The 18,459-nt window shown below is 37.8% G+C and overlaps 1 protein-coding gene across 3 annotated transcripts in view; it reads right to left on the minus strand.

Annotated features, from left to right (window-relative positions):
• The window catches only part of LOC148352812 (protein TANC1-like), a 115,623-nt gene that overhangs the window by 24,272 nt on the left and 72,892 nt on the right, over nt 1-18,459 (minus strand). For all 3 annotated transcript variants that reach the window (XM_088352461.1, XM_088352462.1, XM_088352463.1), the window contains 11 exons: nt 17,615-17,737; nt 17,179-17,460; nt 16,936-17,090; nt 15,549-15,780; nt 15,255-15,421; nt 13,883-14,490; nt 12,185-12,293; nt 11,924-12,046; nt 4,427-4,663; nt 3,449-3,634; nt 1,667-1,745 (listed from right to left, as the gene is read on the minus strand). In XM_088352461.1, coding sequence (XP_088208587.1) covers nt 1,667-1,745; nt 3,449-3,634; nt 4,427-4,663; nt 11,924-12,046; nt 12,185-12,293; nt 13,883-14,490; nt 15,255-15,421; nt 15,549-15,780; nt 16,936-17,090; nt 17,179-17,460; nt 17,615-17,737 — 2,301 coding nt within the window. The remainder of the gene's footprint in view (nt 1-1,666; nt 1,746-3,448; nt 3,635-4,426; nt 4,664-11,923; nt 12,047-12,184; nt 12,294-13,882; nt 14,491-15,254; nt 15,422-15,548; nt 15,781-16,935; nt 17,091-17,178; nt 17,461-17,614; nt 17,738-18,459) is intronic.

The following is an 18,459-nucleotide window of genomic DNA, read 5'->3' on the forward strand; positions in this document are numbered from 1 at the left end:
TTTCAAACTTTTTAAGGACACCTCAAACTATGTACCCTACCTTTAATCATGGCGATTACAAAGGCAAGCAAATATTTACTACTGCACTGAAAGAAAATGTGAATGCGGGCTGCGTCGCGTAAAATGTGAACTCGATATTTCTAGATGACAGCGCCAGGGCAACTATAATGTGGAAAAATGTGCCAGATTTTAACACCGACTTGTCTTTTTGTGTTGTTGTCATTGGTGGTTTCTGCGGTAATGGACCAAAATGCATTTGCTTGTTATTGTTCCTCAAGGAGTGTAGCGTTTTTGATGGATAATTTTCCCCGCTGTTCAATTCGGATTTAAGAATTGAGGACATGATTTAGGGGTGAAAAAGTTGAAATATTAGGAGTACCGTGTTAATATCTAATTAAGTCTTGTCAAACGTCCCATTTTGCTGTAGTGTATTATGTGAACAATGTTGGAAAAATCATGAACTAATTCACCCGTAGGGCATCATAAATGTTTCCAGATGTCACCGAGGTATTTTATATTTAGAATGTGTGCTTTGTGGAAAAGAGCAGCTTGCCGTTTTCCTCGGTGCTGCCACATGCAAAAAAGAATAATTTACACCATATTAACGCTGGAGAGTTTAAAATGCGGGGGTCCCCGCGACCCTAATGAGGATAAGCGGTACAGCTGATGAGATGAGATTAAAATAAAGCAAAAAAGTAATGGCTTGTAGTTCGAAATTTAAGGCACTATTGCTAATCGTTCACCTTTTGCTCAAAAGATGGCACACTCAAACCAATTCCTGAAACTGGAAAATATTTTTTACATAACTTGAATATAGTTTTTATTTTCCACACCATTTCAAGTTGACATTTAAGCTCTTCCTTAAAATGACCAGACAAAAGAAAATTTGAAATAAATAGCGCATGACAGGATTAAAGAGGTGAGAAACGATCATAACTGTAATTAGCAGATGCAAATCACGCTAATTCAAATAAGTGTTTAACAAGTGCTAATTATTTGATGGCAGGCAAGATTGGTCCCCATCGGTGACATTTAACAAGCTCATAAATCAGTTGAGCTTATTTGTTGATAAAAGCAATCAAGCGTCCAAGACAATTCTGTCGCATTTTTAGGAAGCACAAGCCTAATAACAACCTTATTGTCACTCATGTCCCCTAAAATATTAAAACTGCAATATCAATCATTAAATGGGTTATAACCGTTTAATACACCTATTTCTTAAAGTGAAATCAAGTAGTCTTGAAACCTATTTCAGGGTAGAACGACAAATGACTAACATGCCTTATCTTGCAACTAATCGTACAAAAGAAATCAAAGTATTTCGCGAAACAGATGGGGGAGTGCTTAAAAAAGTCTAAACTGTTGTTGGCCCCCAAACAAATAGCGACTAAAGAAGACAGTGGAGCAGAAATCCAGGGACGTACCAAAGAAGGATTCCTCAGAGAAAATGCTGTGTTTACCAACCTCTAAGTAGAAACCCACATGACCACAACAGCAAATGCTTTTACCAGAACCACACGACACAAGGGGCCGTAAAAATGCACGCTAACACACACACGCACGCTTAGTTTGCAAACCTTCCCCTCGTAAAAGAGGACCAACATGATAAAACGCCGGCTTGTGATAAAATGAAGCATGTAATGTAAAAAGATGGATGGTAACATACCTGTCTCTCCCCACAGAGTGTCGTGGCTATCAATTTGCACTGCGTACTCATTATTCACTGCCAGCAAGCTGCTCACAACCTGCCAGGAAGAAACTTTGATGAATGGCATACTGTTTTAGCATAAGAGATCAAATAAACTGCCATGGTGGTATGCTAATTCGAAGGGAAAATAACGCACCGCTGGGAAAAGGTGGTGGCACAACAAAAAAGACTTTGGCAGTCCAGGTCTCCAAATGACACGGTGTCATCTCAGATTTAATCACACAGGTTTTAACTTTGGATGGATACCATGTGAGGTAAAAAATGAGAAATATTCTTCTGAAGTTGGGAGTCTTTTGATCTAAACGCCTAGTTAAATTCGAACAACAGAGGAATACAGCGGTCTATTGCAAATCAAAGGCGCGGTATTAATCAGATGACTCGTTGCACCAAAAAATGCTTCAGAATACTAATAATAAGTTAAATCAATGATCCACTGCAAAATGTTCATTTATAAAAATGTAATTACAAAAAACTTTTTTGGTATCACTAGCAAATAATTTTGCTCCTTTTAATTATTATTTTTTCCCTTTTTATTTTAAGAAATAGTATTTCAAGTCAACTTTTTTTGGTTATTTTACATATATTTTTTAGTTTTAACCTCAATTGTGATTTAATGTTTTAAAAAATAAAATTTTAAATGACCAAATAGGTCTACTATCTACAATATTAGATAAATGGACCCAAATATAGTACTGTTTTGTATAATTTTACAATAAAAGGTAGTATAGTTTAGTATAAAGAATTATTTTTCTTATGTTCAACGAACAAATTGCTATTTCTTCTATTTCTATGAATGATTTACTATATTTCAAACACAATATTTATAAATTTTTAGTTCACTATGTTTTGACTCGTTTTTATAGTAAAATAAGAAAATATTTCTAATGAGAGCATACTGTAAATTCCAGTCTATAAGCTGCTACTTTTTTCTACATTTTAAACACTTACAATACAATTCAGCTTATTTTTTTATTTCTTTCATTAAATTTGACAACACTAGTTCCTAAATAAGGAAGGGTACACGATAATTATTAAGCTAATAGTTTTCGGACTGATAAAACCCTAATATGACATCAGAAGAATATACCCAATTATCAGTCACCTGCTGCCATACTAAAATATTTAATTAGCCAACACTGCTCATTAGAAAAATTGTATACACTTAAATATAATTAATTTTTATATATAAGCATCAATACTTGGTCTCCTCTCCATCACCTTGTTGTATGTGCAAGGGATGGGAGAGCTTGCGATCAGTTGCATTGGACAGCATGTGTACAGGCTATTGTGATTCTACAGGCTTCTGAGTTTTAGTCAGTACAATACATTGAGTTTTGTTTTGAGAATGTTTGGCACACAGTATAAGTTAGAGCCAATTTAATTAATATTGACTGCTTGCTAGTTGATAAGGTTTGACAAATGTCTTAATCGCAGCTTTTCTCTACTCGACATTTCCCCACCGATTTTATAAAATGCAAAAAATGGATGTGAATTAGTTCATTTTTATGGCGGTTTAAGCGACTAAAAAAATGCTGCGGCTTGTTCAAAAACAAAGTTGAGTTTGTTCCTCAAATATGCAAATGCTGCTTTTGATCAGGTACCCTATGTAAGTCTGGAATTTACGGTTTATATAAGTGTTCTTGAAGTATACCCGACATTTAAGTATCATACAAATTCTGTTTTTGTATTATTTTTAAGGCAAAAAGGTAAAAACACAGTATAGTAGAATGACATTCAGACCTGTGTATGTCCCATGCTGGCTGCTCCTATTAATGCTTGCTGCAGGGCTTTGCTCTTCAAAGCACAATCCTGTTGCTGCCCCTCGGCACTCCATTCCATCTCCAGCAGGTACTGGATAATATCCGGATGCCCTCGGAGAGATGCATGCACCAGAGCACACTGTCCGCTCTTATCGGTGTGGTCGACCTGGCAAAGACATTTGTTAGCTGTATTGTTTCTCATGGCTTGGCCACTGCCATTACTGTTAAAAAATATAAGCTATCACAGAGCTCACAATAGTACATGCTTACTTGCAAAAGCATTGGTCACACAATATCGCCAGGGAAGGAATTAAAAAAAAAAAAGACAATGGACTATTGATAAATGTGACTAAAACCTTTTAGTAACAAATATGAATAATATTAATGTTTTCACATTTTTAAGACTTTTAAAATTTGGATTTAAGACATTTTAATGCTGAATAAGGCCTTATTTTTAGAATACCAAATTCAATGTTTTTAAGAGTTTTTATGGATCAAGTCAAGTCAAGTTGATTGGTATAGCGGTAATCCTGACAAAAAAAACGTGTTTTATCAAAAACATGTGAGAAGAACATTTTGTATTTTCTCTATCTATTTTTCTCTCTTTTCTTTTCTCTTTTTCTTTCTTTTTGTCTCTGTTTTTCTTTTTTACTCTCTCTTTTTCTCTCTATCTATCTTTTTTTTTTTTAAATCAACTAGTCCAGCCCCAGAGTTAAAACCAGTTTGACACTCCCTGCTCTATTGGATTGAGGACTTTGGCTTGGTAATCTTAACACCTTTATATTGTTAGTTTTAAACGATTCCATTAAAGATTTTGCTTTATGTTTAGGACCGTTGTTCTATTAGAAGGTGAACCTGCACCACATTGTCAGGTCTCTTGCAAACTCCAACAGATTTTCTGCCAGAATCGACTGTATAATTTTGTGTGATGGTTTACATGAGCTCAGAATTTCCTCACCTTGGCCCCCCGCTTGCAGAGCATCATCACAAGACTCAGGTGTCCGGCCGCGGCCGAGTAGCAAAGGGGGTTCATTCCATTTTCCGACACAACCTCCACGCTGGCGCCGAACTCTAGCAGCAAGGAGGCGATTTCCAGATGGCCGAGGTGGCACTGGACGCAGATGACGGGCGAATTGTTGAGCACCTCTGTGCGGTAATTCACGTTGGCTCCACCCAGCATTAGCAGTCGGCTCACCTGGCACAGACAGGTAAATGTTATTGGGCAAAGGGATTGACCCTGATAAAATAAAAATTTTGAATTTATCCGAGAGTCTGGACGATTATACTTGACCTCTTAATGTTGATAAACAAAGTTGTGTCCCCCCATCACTGAAATATGTCATGCCACATATCATTGGAAAGCTTAAACTGTTAGCATTCAATTAATGATGCACATTTAAAAATGTACTCATCACAGAAATCCAGCATAGCTCACCTAAAACGTCTCATGGGGGTCAGTTCATGATACAATTTCCCGCAAATATGGTGTGGTTATATTCATGAAATTCTAGCGAATTCAACTGTATAAAATACATACCTGTACAGTACTCCAAAACACACAATAATACCGAAAAATAAAAAACAAAATCTACTAAAAAGCATCTCTGTATTGATGGACGTTCCTTGTTTCTAACTGCCTATTTAGCCTTATAATTCCAGTTTACAAATAAACAGATGAGTATAATTATTTTCTATAGACCGTTAGCCTCTGAACTTTTGATTGACATCTTTTTCGGCCAATTGCAGTCTTTTGCCAAAAAGGACAACACCTCCTTTTCTTCAAAATAACTTCAGCCAATAGTGACTGATTTAAATGATAATTGACACATTCGTTAGCCAATTTAATTCTGTATAAATCGATATGAAGATGTCCCTATTATTTTACAGTTAAACCCTGAAAATAGTGTGTGTGACGCACGGATAATTGTTATGCGCAAGTGTGCACAATACCGATAGAGACGCTGTAAATAGAAGTCAAACATTTACAACTCTTTCACAATGTCTAAAAAATTGGCCAAAGCAAAATACACATTTGCAAAGGTTTTAGTGCCGTGAACTGGTCGTCTCCTAATGGCCACTTTTCAAAAAGGCCTGAACCTACCTTTGGATAAACATCGTATTTTATACATTTTGTTTTTCAGATTGGGTCCAAATTTGAGAAGGTACCAGGTAAGACTTTAAGCTATGTTTTACAGCTAAGATGCCCATGCTAATTGGGTCCAAATTTGAGAAGGTACCAGGTAAGGCTTTAAGCTATGTTTTACAGCTAAGATGCCCATGCTACACTCATCTGCAGGCATTTATTGCAAAAAAAAAAAAAAAAAAAATGATTCAGGTGAGAATAAAAACCTTCTATTTCCATGTGTTCTTACTCAGATTACTCAATGTTAGAAGCACTTGCAGTTATTATTTCAGTTTGGGACAAAACTTTTAACCTCGCAAAAGAGACCATTTATATATATATATATATATATATATATATATATATATATATATATATATATATATATATATATATATATCCAAATGGTTCAAGAACAGCATTCCATTTACTGTGGGTACGTCTTAGCGATTGTTCTCAGCTCAGGGATGCTGCTGGAAATGTGAATTTCCCTTCGGGGATGAACAAAGTATCTATCTATCTATCTATCTATCTAGATTGGGATCTTAGGGCGAATTTTACAGGAAGGTTAAGGGGTTAACAGGTTTTAAATTACAGGGTGTTCAAAAATGTTTGACCCCATTTCATAAGCCAATAGTTTTGACAATTTTCATTGGAATGGCTCAACATTTTCACAACATGTTTTGAGTTTTTGAGTGTATTGGCATTTCTATCTTTTTTGGTTAAGAAATACTGTTCACTTCAACAGAAAAGACATTTTGTGTGTCAAGAGTACGCATGAAGTAGTCACCAAAGACTTGACAAATTTTGCAAAGAAGGCATCAACTACAAAACAAATTAGGACTTGGCAGTAAAAACTTAAAGAAAAGCGCTCCTTATGAGAGTTTGGCATAAGCTCAAATACAGACTCAAAATGTGCAGTCACAAGCAGCGCTCATTGTGAACATTTATGAAAATCTGCCCAAAGAATATATGTAATTTTCTATGTAAGTTTAACCAATAAAACTTGTGGCATTCAACATAAAGTGTATTTAGTTTCATGAAGATCCATTAAATAGTTTCAGAGATATGAGCATCTACAATGGAACGAACCATTTAGGAACATCCTGTATTACCCCCACAGATACAATATTATCAAAAGTTTTTATTGACTAAAAAAATACTTATCTGTGCAGACAAGAATAACGCATTCTCAATCCAAATTTTAAATCAACAGTTCAAGCTCAGGCAAAACAGCTACTGTTTGTACAGTTAAGTAATGTTTGATACAAGCACCAACTAAAATTGGACTCCTATATTCCTACCCTCGATAAGCTGCAAGAATTCGTCAAAGTTGTAGACAAAAATAGAAATAGTCGACGATGAATACCATTAATGCAAAAGCCTTTCTCTCTCGAGCTGTAACATACAGAAATTATAGCGTAAACATCAAGTAAGCGTACTAAAACCTCTAAAGTTTGGGAGCATCTTAGCCTGCATACGGCGGATAAAACTACCAGAAAAGTTCGCATCATGGCAGTAGCTTGATGATGGACAAACATTTAAAGAGCATGTTGGAAAGATGAACGAAACATAGTTAAATCTCACCGAGGCGAGTCAGACTAACACCTAAGCCAATACGGTTTTGATGGCATTCATTATGGATTCTATAAGCTTATCTTTCTGTATAAAAGAGAGCTTGAGCGTTACGCCTGACTGTCCCTGAAAAATGTAATTGAATCAAAATGCATGTAGCCAAGGAACAAACATCAGTTGTTAAAAGCGACAAATTTCAGTTGCTAAATAAAAGATGTATTTTTCTTCATACTCATATTTCTTTGTTCTCATTAGCCAGATAATTATATGCTAAATTAGAAAAAAAAACAGAATGATCCGATTATTCAACTAATAGTTTCAATAGACAGGGACTCGTGGACTTTTTAAATTAAGTTTAAGTTAGTTGCACCATCTTTGATTTCACTATTTTTCAAAACTGATGATCTCTAAAATGAATAATTAAATTTATTCATTGCCAAGCCATGACTTGGATAATATCAGTGCTGTAAATTTTACATGCTTGTGAACAATGTTCCCTCAAAACTGCGCGCGTGCGCAATCGCGCACTGCCCGCACATTCTCAGCGCACAAGAAAATCAATCCGCCGCAATGTTCCCTCTAAGCTGCGTGTGTGCGCAATTGCGCACTACCCAGAGCTTTTATGCGTTCGGGGTTCGAAATTGCTAATTAAGAAGCGAATTAAGTCAAAGTTACAGTGCATGACTGTAAAAATACAAGGGTTCCCCTGACGTTGTGTTCTAAATGCGGTATTTGGAAGTCAAGGTCGAAGTAGAACGAAGTTGAGTAAAGTCAGTAGAGTTTTTCGAGAACCGGCTTCTTCGGCTCGGCTCACTAAAAGGAGACGGCTCTTTCGGGTCCTAAACGGCTCCTCAGGTTGTTTTTGCTTCTTTCATCCGCATATCACCAAATATTACGTAAAATTATGCACAAAATGACTTAAAAGAAGTGGGAATAGAACAAAAAAGAAAAAAAAATACCAAAATGAAAAGGTAGTGAAAAGCTGAGAAAAAAAGAAACAAAAGGAAGAGGAAAGAGAAGGAAAAATTCAGAAAAAAAGCCAGAAAAAAAGCCAGAAAAAAAGGAAAAAAGTAAATAGAGAACAAAAAGAAAAAAGTAACAGCTAAGAAAAAATAAACACAATGAGATTTTTTTTAAGGAATTAAAAATAAATAGAAAAAAAACAGGGAAAAAGAAGAAAATGTTTGTGTTGCATTCAAATAATTTCCAATTATACCAAGTCAATCTTGTTGCCAACATTGTACTTCCACTAAAAAATGTGATTAAATACAGTTGTGTATCGTGCAACCGACTAAATAAGCCCCCAAAAATGTTAGTAGTATGAGACAAAAGATACCAGGAAAAAAATAAATGGAAATCTTGTGAAAGAATTGTTGTAAAAACAAATGACGTTAGTAGGCCGTACAACCTTTGCAAAAATACATTAGTCAATTCATTCAAAAATGAAAACAATTTTTGCATTGCTGGAAACTCAGCAAAATGTAACGTGATGTCAAGTTTTGGACATGTTTGATAATGATTTAGTTGCCATACTTGGGGTTGCTGTTGCTCACTGTTGTTTCAAGCGTTGCTCACCGACTTTGTGTGAATGCTCAGACCCGTAAAAAATTAGAGGGAACATTGGTTGTGAACAAGTGTGATTGTTTATCACACATTCTCTTATTAAGAGTCATCAGACAGGCTACAACTCACCCACAAATCTAATGAGGGGAAACTGTATAGAGAATGGATGCATAGACGAATACGATTAATGCTCTCTGCAAGGTCCTGATCTCAACCAGAATCCCCATGGAAACTACCAACAACTTCAAATCTGTCTTTTGAAAGTATTTAAACAAGTCGAAGTATTTTTCTATTCAAGGCAGCTTCTTTAGAAATGTTGCCTCAGCTTCAATTCAAACTCGATGAAAAAGCAGGACATTCCACTGAAGCAAATATAAAGACAGATTTTTCTCCTCTCTGGGATGAGGAAAATCAATAATACAAATATAGGACAACAAAGGCAAAGGACCAAGTGAATATTTAGAGGACAGAATATGAAATGGCGTTAATTTGTTGGTTCTGAATAGATTTACTGTGACGGAGGACAGAACAAGGTCACTCTTGTAAATGTTCCATGTTTTGAGTGATGTCGAGCTCGTGCATAATAACTCACAAATGTATATGTGTGATGACAACAAGTGAAACACTCATGCCGGTGACAAGCGGGCGGGAAAAAGACAACTTATTTAGCCACAAGCCAGAAAGCATCACTCAGAGATAATGGGCTTTCTTGCAGAGGCAAATTTCTCCTCCATCGTCCAAACAAAACAAATTATGCAGCATTTGAAGTGATTTGAAATGAGAGGTTGGACAGATTCTTTGGTATTTTTTACTAGCACTAAAAATGCACATAAGAGAGTACGGACCGATTGTTGCATACAGAACAAAAATGCAAATCTTGCTACACTTGAATTGATTGGGGTACTGATATGGCCAAAATAAAAGGCATTTATAGACGAATCAGGTCTTTTATATTTTTGCCAATTGAAAATACACAATTAATAGACCAAAGAGAGGTCTTGCAACAAAGTACCACGTGACCTGACATGTTTTTCAACTTACCTGACCAATTTTACGGTATGACTACCACAGCAGATGCCCTCGCGTTCACAACTACGATGTTTTATGAAGTGGGAGGTGTATATTTGACCTTCAAACAGCCACATTTACTTTATGGCTATATTCGTTCTAGGACACTTTAGAATAATCGGATTGCGTTTCTAATCCTAAATGGTGATTTTAAATAGCAGTCAAGCATGTGTTATCATCAACTAAGCCTAATTTTTCTATTAACTCATCATTTAAGAAGACAAGTGCACGAGTGCTATTAATTTTGGCTAATTGTTAAAGGCCTAAAAATAGGTTTTGTTACCTATAAAGTAATTCCTTGTTTTTCGCAAGGTTGCGCTCCAAAAAAGTCAAATCCCGGGAAGTTGAAACATTTATTTATTTACAGAAGCTCCCCCTACTTACGACCATTCGACTTACGAAAAATGGTAGACAAACATTTTTTCAGGATTTTGAAAAATATCCATTGCTTTAAGTTTGATTTTGTATTGTGTGCACCATTTTCCGAGTACAGGACATTACTGTAGTGCTTCTTTCCGCCGCTACTGGAGTGTGGTGGCGCAGTGAGAGGTCACCCAGCATCCACCCTGAAGAAAAAATCCGCTTCCTCTTCCTAGTTTATAGGTAAACATTCTATACTGTATCTCCAGCGCGTTAAAAACTTTGACATTTTTATTGTTTAATATCTCCTGCAGCCATTCAATATGGTTGGTGTAAAGTGTAAAGAAGAAGCGAGCCATTTCATTTGAAATTAAAGTAGAATATGGAAGCTTGATGCTGTTAAGAAAATGGTTGGATCGCTTTTTTTCGGCCACTTTTTTAGGAGGAAGTCGCCTTATTTAGGAGGAAGTCGCCTTATTGTTGAAGCTCATCTACCAAAAGTAAGATAAACTTAACTTTATTAATCTTTAGAGGGCATATTATTTTATGAAATGTTTATTTCTTTAGTACAAAACAATAACTTACGAACAATCATCCGTTATCTAGTTGGTACGTAGGGCCGCGTCTGTATTTATTTATTAGATATCAGTAACATATAATAGATACAACTGTAACAAAATGACTATAAATCTACAAATAAAAACACAGAACTCAAAACTGCTGTTGAATGAATGGTCATTATTGTCATAATACAATAGTACAACAGAATGGCAGGACTTTACCTTTTAGTGTAAAAAAACGATATAAAGAGCAGCCGGCTGGCTACACGCTAGTATCTGGGATACTTGAATAGAGCCATGTCTTGCGTGATGATTAGAATACAACAGTAACAAAAAAGGTTGTTTGTAGTAGCTTGAGGTCATCAGTTTCATGGGTAACGGATCTGGTGAGATACATGCTCGGCAGGGGTGGCTGGTTAGAGTAGCCTAGCAGCAGTAGGCTGGACCTGCAGCCTCGCTATTGCTTTCCCTCCTGACGCCACCTCACAGTCTTTCCTGACCTGATAACAATGCATGGAGCACCTATGGTGGCCAGCATTTCTTTGCACTCTACTGACTTTCCTCAGAGTCCGATTTAATTGATGAATTTATTTTCAGTGCAATGAGCCACTAAAATACTAGCCCTCGCCGTGCTTCGCAGTGTGTTTGGTGGACACATTGACTTTTGGGCCCATTCCAGGGTTTCAATGACAGCATACACCAGCCTATGACAGTGACACCCACCCATTACTGTACACCAAATCTAGAAAGTCCTTGGTCAGGAGGAGAAAAAAAAAGTAATGAATAGAAAATTTGTGGAATCAGTCTTCCACATTAGTTTTGCTTTGTTAAATTCATGAACAGTTGATTTCCTATTGGAAATAGGGGGTTTGCGGTACTTTGTAGCCTTCTTTTGACTTTGGAAGGTGCATCGAAACGACCTATAGCTCCTTGTGAACAGAGTAAGTTAAAGTAGTAAACTAGCTCGAGTTTCTATTTATAATTATTTGATATTCTTCTCAGGACTTTTGAGTTTTTTGTGTAAAGTAAGTAATATTAATTAGTTGGGTCTAGTCATATAAAAATAAATGGAAAATGTTAAGACAACAAGAGAGGAGAAGTTGCAAAAATAAAATAAAAATCAAAACCACAACTGAAAGAAAGAGCCTTTCTTTAACAAATATCCAGCCAAGAGCGCTTCCTTTCAACCTCTGACATGCGGTCTCACCTTCACATTAGGCGTGTAGAGGTTTCTGAGAGAGGCTAATGCCGCAGAGAGGCCGTCGGCGCTGCAGCTGATCCACAAAGCCTGTAGCACACTGGATGACACGCCCGTTTTCTTACTAAGACCCTGATACACACAGGCAAAGAACATCAACAATTGCAAACTCACTTGCAGAATTTTCAAAAAACAGACAAAACACAGACTGAATCACAGAGAATCCTGAAAAAGAATTTTATTTTAAAGTTCTACTGTTGTCTTCCTTACCTTGAAGATGTGCGCCTTAAGAATGTGATGTCCTAATTCCATGGTCTGTTGCCGATTCAGTTTCCCTTCTTGACGCGACAGCATGAATGCAATGAGAGCGTGACCAGTCCTGTGCAACACAATAGAGCAGTGTTTCCTAAAATTGAAAGGCATCCATTTTACATAGAAAACTTACAGCGCAACGACTACCAAAAACTATCACAAAAACTACAAGGATGGAGAAGTTGATGATGCCTCGATTTACTCACAAACTGATTTACTCATTCTAAATCCCTTCTGTTAAATTGATAGCAACATGTAAAAAGTAGCGATGCACGGTAATTATCAGGCGAATAGTTATTGAACCTATAATGGTCGAATATAGATGATACTTGATAACAATTAGTGATATATTTTTCCTTAACCAATGCATGTCTGACGTAAAGTATTGGAGCACTTGTATAATAGTTACAAGTGACACATCTTTACATAATGAACACGCTAATAACCATATGCACTTTTGCAATATCTCATGTGAAATACCATGAAATTACTCAATATTGTTTTGAGATGAATAGTCCTTTCTACACACACACACAGACATACACACAACACCCGAAAAAGGTTTTTTACTATAATAATACACAGTAAAAAAATTAAAACAAGTATAGGGTTAAAAAATAAAAGACCAATTTTTTTCATCTTGGACCATCGTTAGAGGGAGAAGCATGATCACATTGATTGGGATAACATTTTTCTATTCTGAGAGGCAGCTTTTATCTGCATATTCAAGGCGCCAGCAAGATCTCAAGCCTTTTGTTTTAATGAATGATTACAATGATGAAACTCTGCTCCGCTGGACTTTGGAATTCGAGCACAAATTATGCAAAAGAGACCCCAGGGGGGAAAATGCAAACAGAACTGATATAATCTTGTATTCTTTTCTACGAGGGTGTTATTTCTTGTCACCCCTGTCAAGATTTTCCTTTTACAGCATCCATGTTATTATCAATATTGTTATATATGTTGCACTGAATAGGTTTTGTGTACAATAACTTTCTTGTAAACAAAAAGACAGTGATCATGGTCTACTCTTGCATTGTAACAACAAAAGTTAGTGCACCAGCAAGGTATATTTTCAAAAAAGAACTTCAAAATGTCTGGCCCGCATCGATTAACAGTAGTAGTTTAGAATTGTTTTTTAACAAGAAAAATGTGTTTGTTATTTAAAATTAAATCAAAGAAATGTAAAAACTACACTCTTACAACTCATCAAAAATAACCCAAGATGGAATTTAAAAAAAAGAATTAACTGATCTTTTATTCGGGCAAAACTGCCAATTTTTTAAATATATTTTAAAAATGCTATTTTATTTTTTTAAGACAAAACTCCATTTCAGGGTTGCTCAAATTAAAGTTATTTCGGAGTGTAGCGTAAAGAATATTTTTTGCTCAACTATTCTGTTCGAAATGGTTGTTTTATAGAACATGACCCTTTTTTTTTAACAAAACAACAGAATAGGCGGAGTTAATTTGAATACATTCAACTGTTTTATCCACTATCGCAAAAGATTAACCAACTTTGGAGTCTTTTTGAATACATTTATTCATAAAAACCCTGGATGATGGGTCGAATAAACTCAAGTAATAAATTGGTCATCGCTGCACCAAAATTACATTATTTTTAACCCAACTGCATTTAGAGTGCAAAGGAAAAACCTTGGATCACAGAGGAAGTCCGCGCTCTCGCCGTCGGCCCTCCACACCAACCACTCTCTGAAGGACGGGTGGCAGAACATGCGGGTTTTGTCGCGCCGCCTGATAAGGAAACCTGACAGCACGTCCATGCGCTGCTGGAAGTCGTCCCAGGGCAGTTCCCCTTGGATGCTGCAGGCGTTAACGGCATGGAATAGCTGTTCGTCTGTCATAGGGTGCAGCGAGGCCAGCGCCACGTTGAGGATGGGCAGCGAGCGCTCGAAGGCCGAGTTGGTCATGAACTTCATGTTGCACTGCAGCTGGTAGAGCTCAGCCAACGAGACAGGGACCACCTTGTAGCTGGAGCTCTTGATCACCAAATGCCCCCGCTCAAAGAGGTCCAAAGTGAGTTTAAGGTAAAGGTAGGAGCCCTGGCTACGGGAGATGAGGTGGCTACTCAGCTTCCCCACAGTGACAGAGTCGGCTTTTCCATTTAGGCTAATGTTGTTCATGATGTCCTTGCTGCCGCTGATACGGTACTGGATGTATGCATTGAGATCACTGCTTATCTCTTTATTTTCAGAAAAGTCGTCCAGTGAGATTTTGGAGAAAGGCAAAAGGCTGGTAATTTCCTATAGAATGTAGAAAATATCAGATTGAGTAAGTGTAAAAGCATGACATTAAACTCCAATGAAAATCATTAATTCTGAGAACTTTTCCACTGTTTCCGATATTTAGAACCTGCAATTTAGGATACTACTGGTGAATCTGGAGTCAGTATATTTTGCCAGTAAAATACAATATGGCATTTGTATTCTTTTCAAATTTTAAACAATCACCATTCTAAAGGGTTACGTTCAGGCGGCGGTGTCTGAAAACAAAAGGACAATCCAACATTGATGAAAATAGCCAAAGTAATTGAATGCTTTCCTGTGGCTCAATTATATTCAGCGTGACCAAACAGAAACAGCCTTTTCAGCATGAGTCATCCTGAGGCTGTGTGTGAAGAGTCAGACTTTATTTTTTTCTTTTTGCGCGCGTGATAAACATCAGAAGAGAATCTCACAGTAGACGACAAGCAAACAGACTGAGCCTTCAAGCTCGAACAGACACGAGAGACTGGATCAAAAGTTGATATGAAGTCGAGCTGCATCAGAACTACATTTTCAGGTTTTCAAGTATAAGTACATTGAAATTAAAATGCTGCAATAACAGGTACTAACATTTAAAGACTTACTAAAATAATGAATTGACACAGTTTGATAATTGGTATTGGCATCAGTGAATCCATGATTTAGGTTAATTCAAAGTCAGAAAGTGCAGACTAATATTTCGCTGTGTTGAAACAATCCTGAAAATAAAAACTGACTAATAAGATTAAGGAGATGTTCCTTACCAGCAAGCTGACACGGACAGTGACCACCAGTTTAAGCCAGGGAGGGAACTTTGTTATGATCTTTGTAATAAAGGAGGCGATAGTGTCTCCATAGTCAGGCTTATGGAATTCCGCTTCATTCAGCCCATCTATCAAAATGATGAGATTCTCCTCTGGAATCTTCCGCTCTGGAAAGACATAATCACGATTTTAGGGAGTGAGATTGAAATGAGGTTTAGATAAATCACAACTGCGATGTCACTTTTAAAAAGGCCAAAAATGAGGTATTAAAACGTCAAACTGTAATGTTTTTACCTTTACGAAGGTTGGCCAGAGGCTCAAGGACGCCTCTTCGGAAAGCGGCCATTGGGTCCTGAACACAGGAGCGGAGGCTTAGCATACTCTGGATGTGGGGCTCCTTCAGCAACAATTCCCGGTAGGAAATAAGCTGGTGCGCCCGGCACAGCAAGGCAGCGATGCTGTGGACGAATTCCGGGACCAAGCATGTGTATGTGTTGTCTGCTTGGCAGTAATGATAGGCCACCACCTGTAACACAGCAACACAGAATTGTCAATGCCACAGCAAGATTAGGGTCTAGAAAAAGATCAGGATTATTTTCTAATCTGTGTTAGGGACCTCCATCCATCCATTATCTGCACCGCTTATCCTCAGGATGGTCGCGGGAGTGCTGGAGCCCATCCCAGTCACAGGGCACACAGAAACAGACAACGCACTCACCCATTCACCCCTAGGGACAATTTGGACCGGCCAATCAACTTGACGTGCATGATTTTGGAATGTGGGAGGAAACCCGAGTGCCCGGAGGAATCCCACGCAAGCACGGGGAGAAAATACAAACTCCACACAGGGGGTTCGATCTCGTGTTAGGGACCTGTTCTTATCAAACATGCTGATAAAACAGTATGATAAATGCACAGTTGCACTATCGGCTGCTCGGGATAAAAGAGGCGCCTGTGTCCATAGATCCTAAAAAAAAGAAACTAAAAACAAATATTTGGATAATAACTTTTGTTTTATGATACATGACCATGCCAGAAATAGCAACAAAAGTTTTAATCCAATCTGGGGACAGTAATATATCTCTCCAACTACCTCAGAGCGCCTGATTAAAAAACTAGAAAGCGCTTTATCACCTCAAATACACATAAACAATGTATTACCGCTGGACTTTTGATTGCAAGCAAGCCAAATAACTGGTAAAGAATAAAAGAAGGTATCTGGGGGAGGGGAGGACATAACACAGACCTAATTAGACTCAAACCTGGAGGAGCTGACACACTTTAAGGGTCAGTCGGTGTCGGAGTTGGACAGGTTGATTGAAATTGCTAAACTTGCACAGTAAAGTATCACAGTGACACCCTTAACCCATAGCCTGTAGTAATAATTTGGTAAGTTTAAAACAAATAATTTCGACTATTTCTTTAGAGATAATGCAAGTTTATAGGAAGAAAATCAACAAAATAATACAATAAATAATACAAATAATGACAAGAAACTGTCTACCAAAGACTGTGGCTTAAAAGTACAAGAAGAAGGGTCACTATTTCCAAATAGCAGCTCACAAGTGTCTTTTGAGGAACAGCACCTTATTCAGACTCGAACAAATGATCCTAATAACCACATGCCCCTGTTCCGTGATCCCATTGACCCCCACCTCTTAGTACTTTAGCGAAGATGTACCTTTGCAGCCAGCCGTTTGACAGCCTCTTCCCTGCGGCGCTGCATTTCAGGAGTTCCCGGACAGCTATTGGTCCTCATTGTATTGGTGGCGCTCGAAGGAGGGGTGGGCTGTGGGGGTTGGCTGAGTGGAAGTTCCGGAATTGACCCAACACCGCCTCAGAAAAATACATGGATTTCTTAGTTGGTGTTTCTTTTTTTTGGCAAAAATCATCACAAAATACTGATTAAAATCATTTCTTGTACTTTTTGGGGAGGGACCAGGGCTGTTGGACGCAATCTGCCGCATGCGTCCACCATGGCAGCTGAGAGCGACCAGCCGGGAGATGATGGCAGTCTTCCCGTAACCCACGCTGCCCACAATCACGGCGCCGTGGCTTTCCGCCGACTCGCCGTCCTTCAAGACGTCTTCGAGCTTCTGGAAAAGCCAATCGCGGCCCACAAACACGGAATCCGTGGTGATGCTGGGCACCTCGAACAACAAGGGCTTGAGCATGATGTCCACCGGTTTATAAGGAGAAAAACGACCTGGTTGGGGGGTAAGGTCAAGAAAATGGAACATTGCAGTGACAATATTTGCTTTTCCATTACCTAGGGAGGTTTAAAGTTGAAATTGGGTTCTGATCCAAAAGGGGTTTATCGTTTAGATTGCATGTACAATAATAACACATATTGCACTCACCTTTGGAGTCCTGAGGTGGCCTCCCCCCTGTATTGTGCCAGGGGAGGCGAATAGATGTCCGCAGTGGTGTGTTGCGCTGTTCATCGAGATAGCTCAGGTCTTCCAGCTTTGTGGAGCTGGTTGCTATCCAGCGAGACATAAAAAAAAACAAAGGGATCAGAACACTCAGGTGCATCTTGATGTGGATTATTGCAATTGTAAAACGTAAAGTAGAGGAATGCATAATCATAAGTGTGTTTTTATAGCACTTTTGGTGACTATTTGAAGATGAAAACATTTTTGTGGCTTGCTTGAAAGCTCGTGAAAAGATAACATAATGATGCAGCAGATTGTAGTTGACAGTATTCTTAAGTCAAAGCTTAAAACTTTTGGAAGCGTGATTTAAATGAAATGTGGTATGTTTGTATAATTTTCATCATCGGGATGGAAGATTTAAAGTGCTATTCGCAATCCCCCCCACCCCCCAAAAAAAAAAACGGCAATTTTCGACGTAGGTGAAGACATGAGCTTTTTGGTGCAGAGAAAGATGTTGTTAATTTTCAAAATAGAGTCAATTTTTTTGTGAGGATGAAGATGACACTAATTTACAGAATGAAAGAAGATGACGCTAGCTTTTTGTGAAGATGAAGATTACGCTAATTTTCTCAGTAGTGGATGACACTAGCTTTTGTAGAGGATGCAGATGACGCTAGTTTTCGGACTAGAAAAGGGTAACACTAGTTTTTCATGCAGAAGAAAATGGCAGCAGTTTTTGGCTCCAAAAAAGACACTAATTTCAGGCAAAGTGGATGACTGTCGTTCTTAGCGTAGATGCTAGAAGCACAAAATAACAGGGATTAAACAAA

Source organism: Urocampus carinirostris, chromosome 14 (assembly GCF_059441175.1).
Source record: "Urocampus carinirostris isolate Australia breed hairy pipefish chromosome 14, RoL_Ucar_1.0, whole genome shotgun sequence".
Lineage (NCBI taxonomy): Eukaryota > Metazoa > Chordata > Actinopteri > Syngnathiformes > Syngnathidae > Urocampus > Urocampus carinirostris.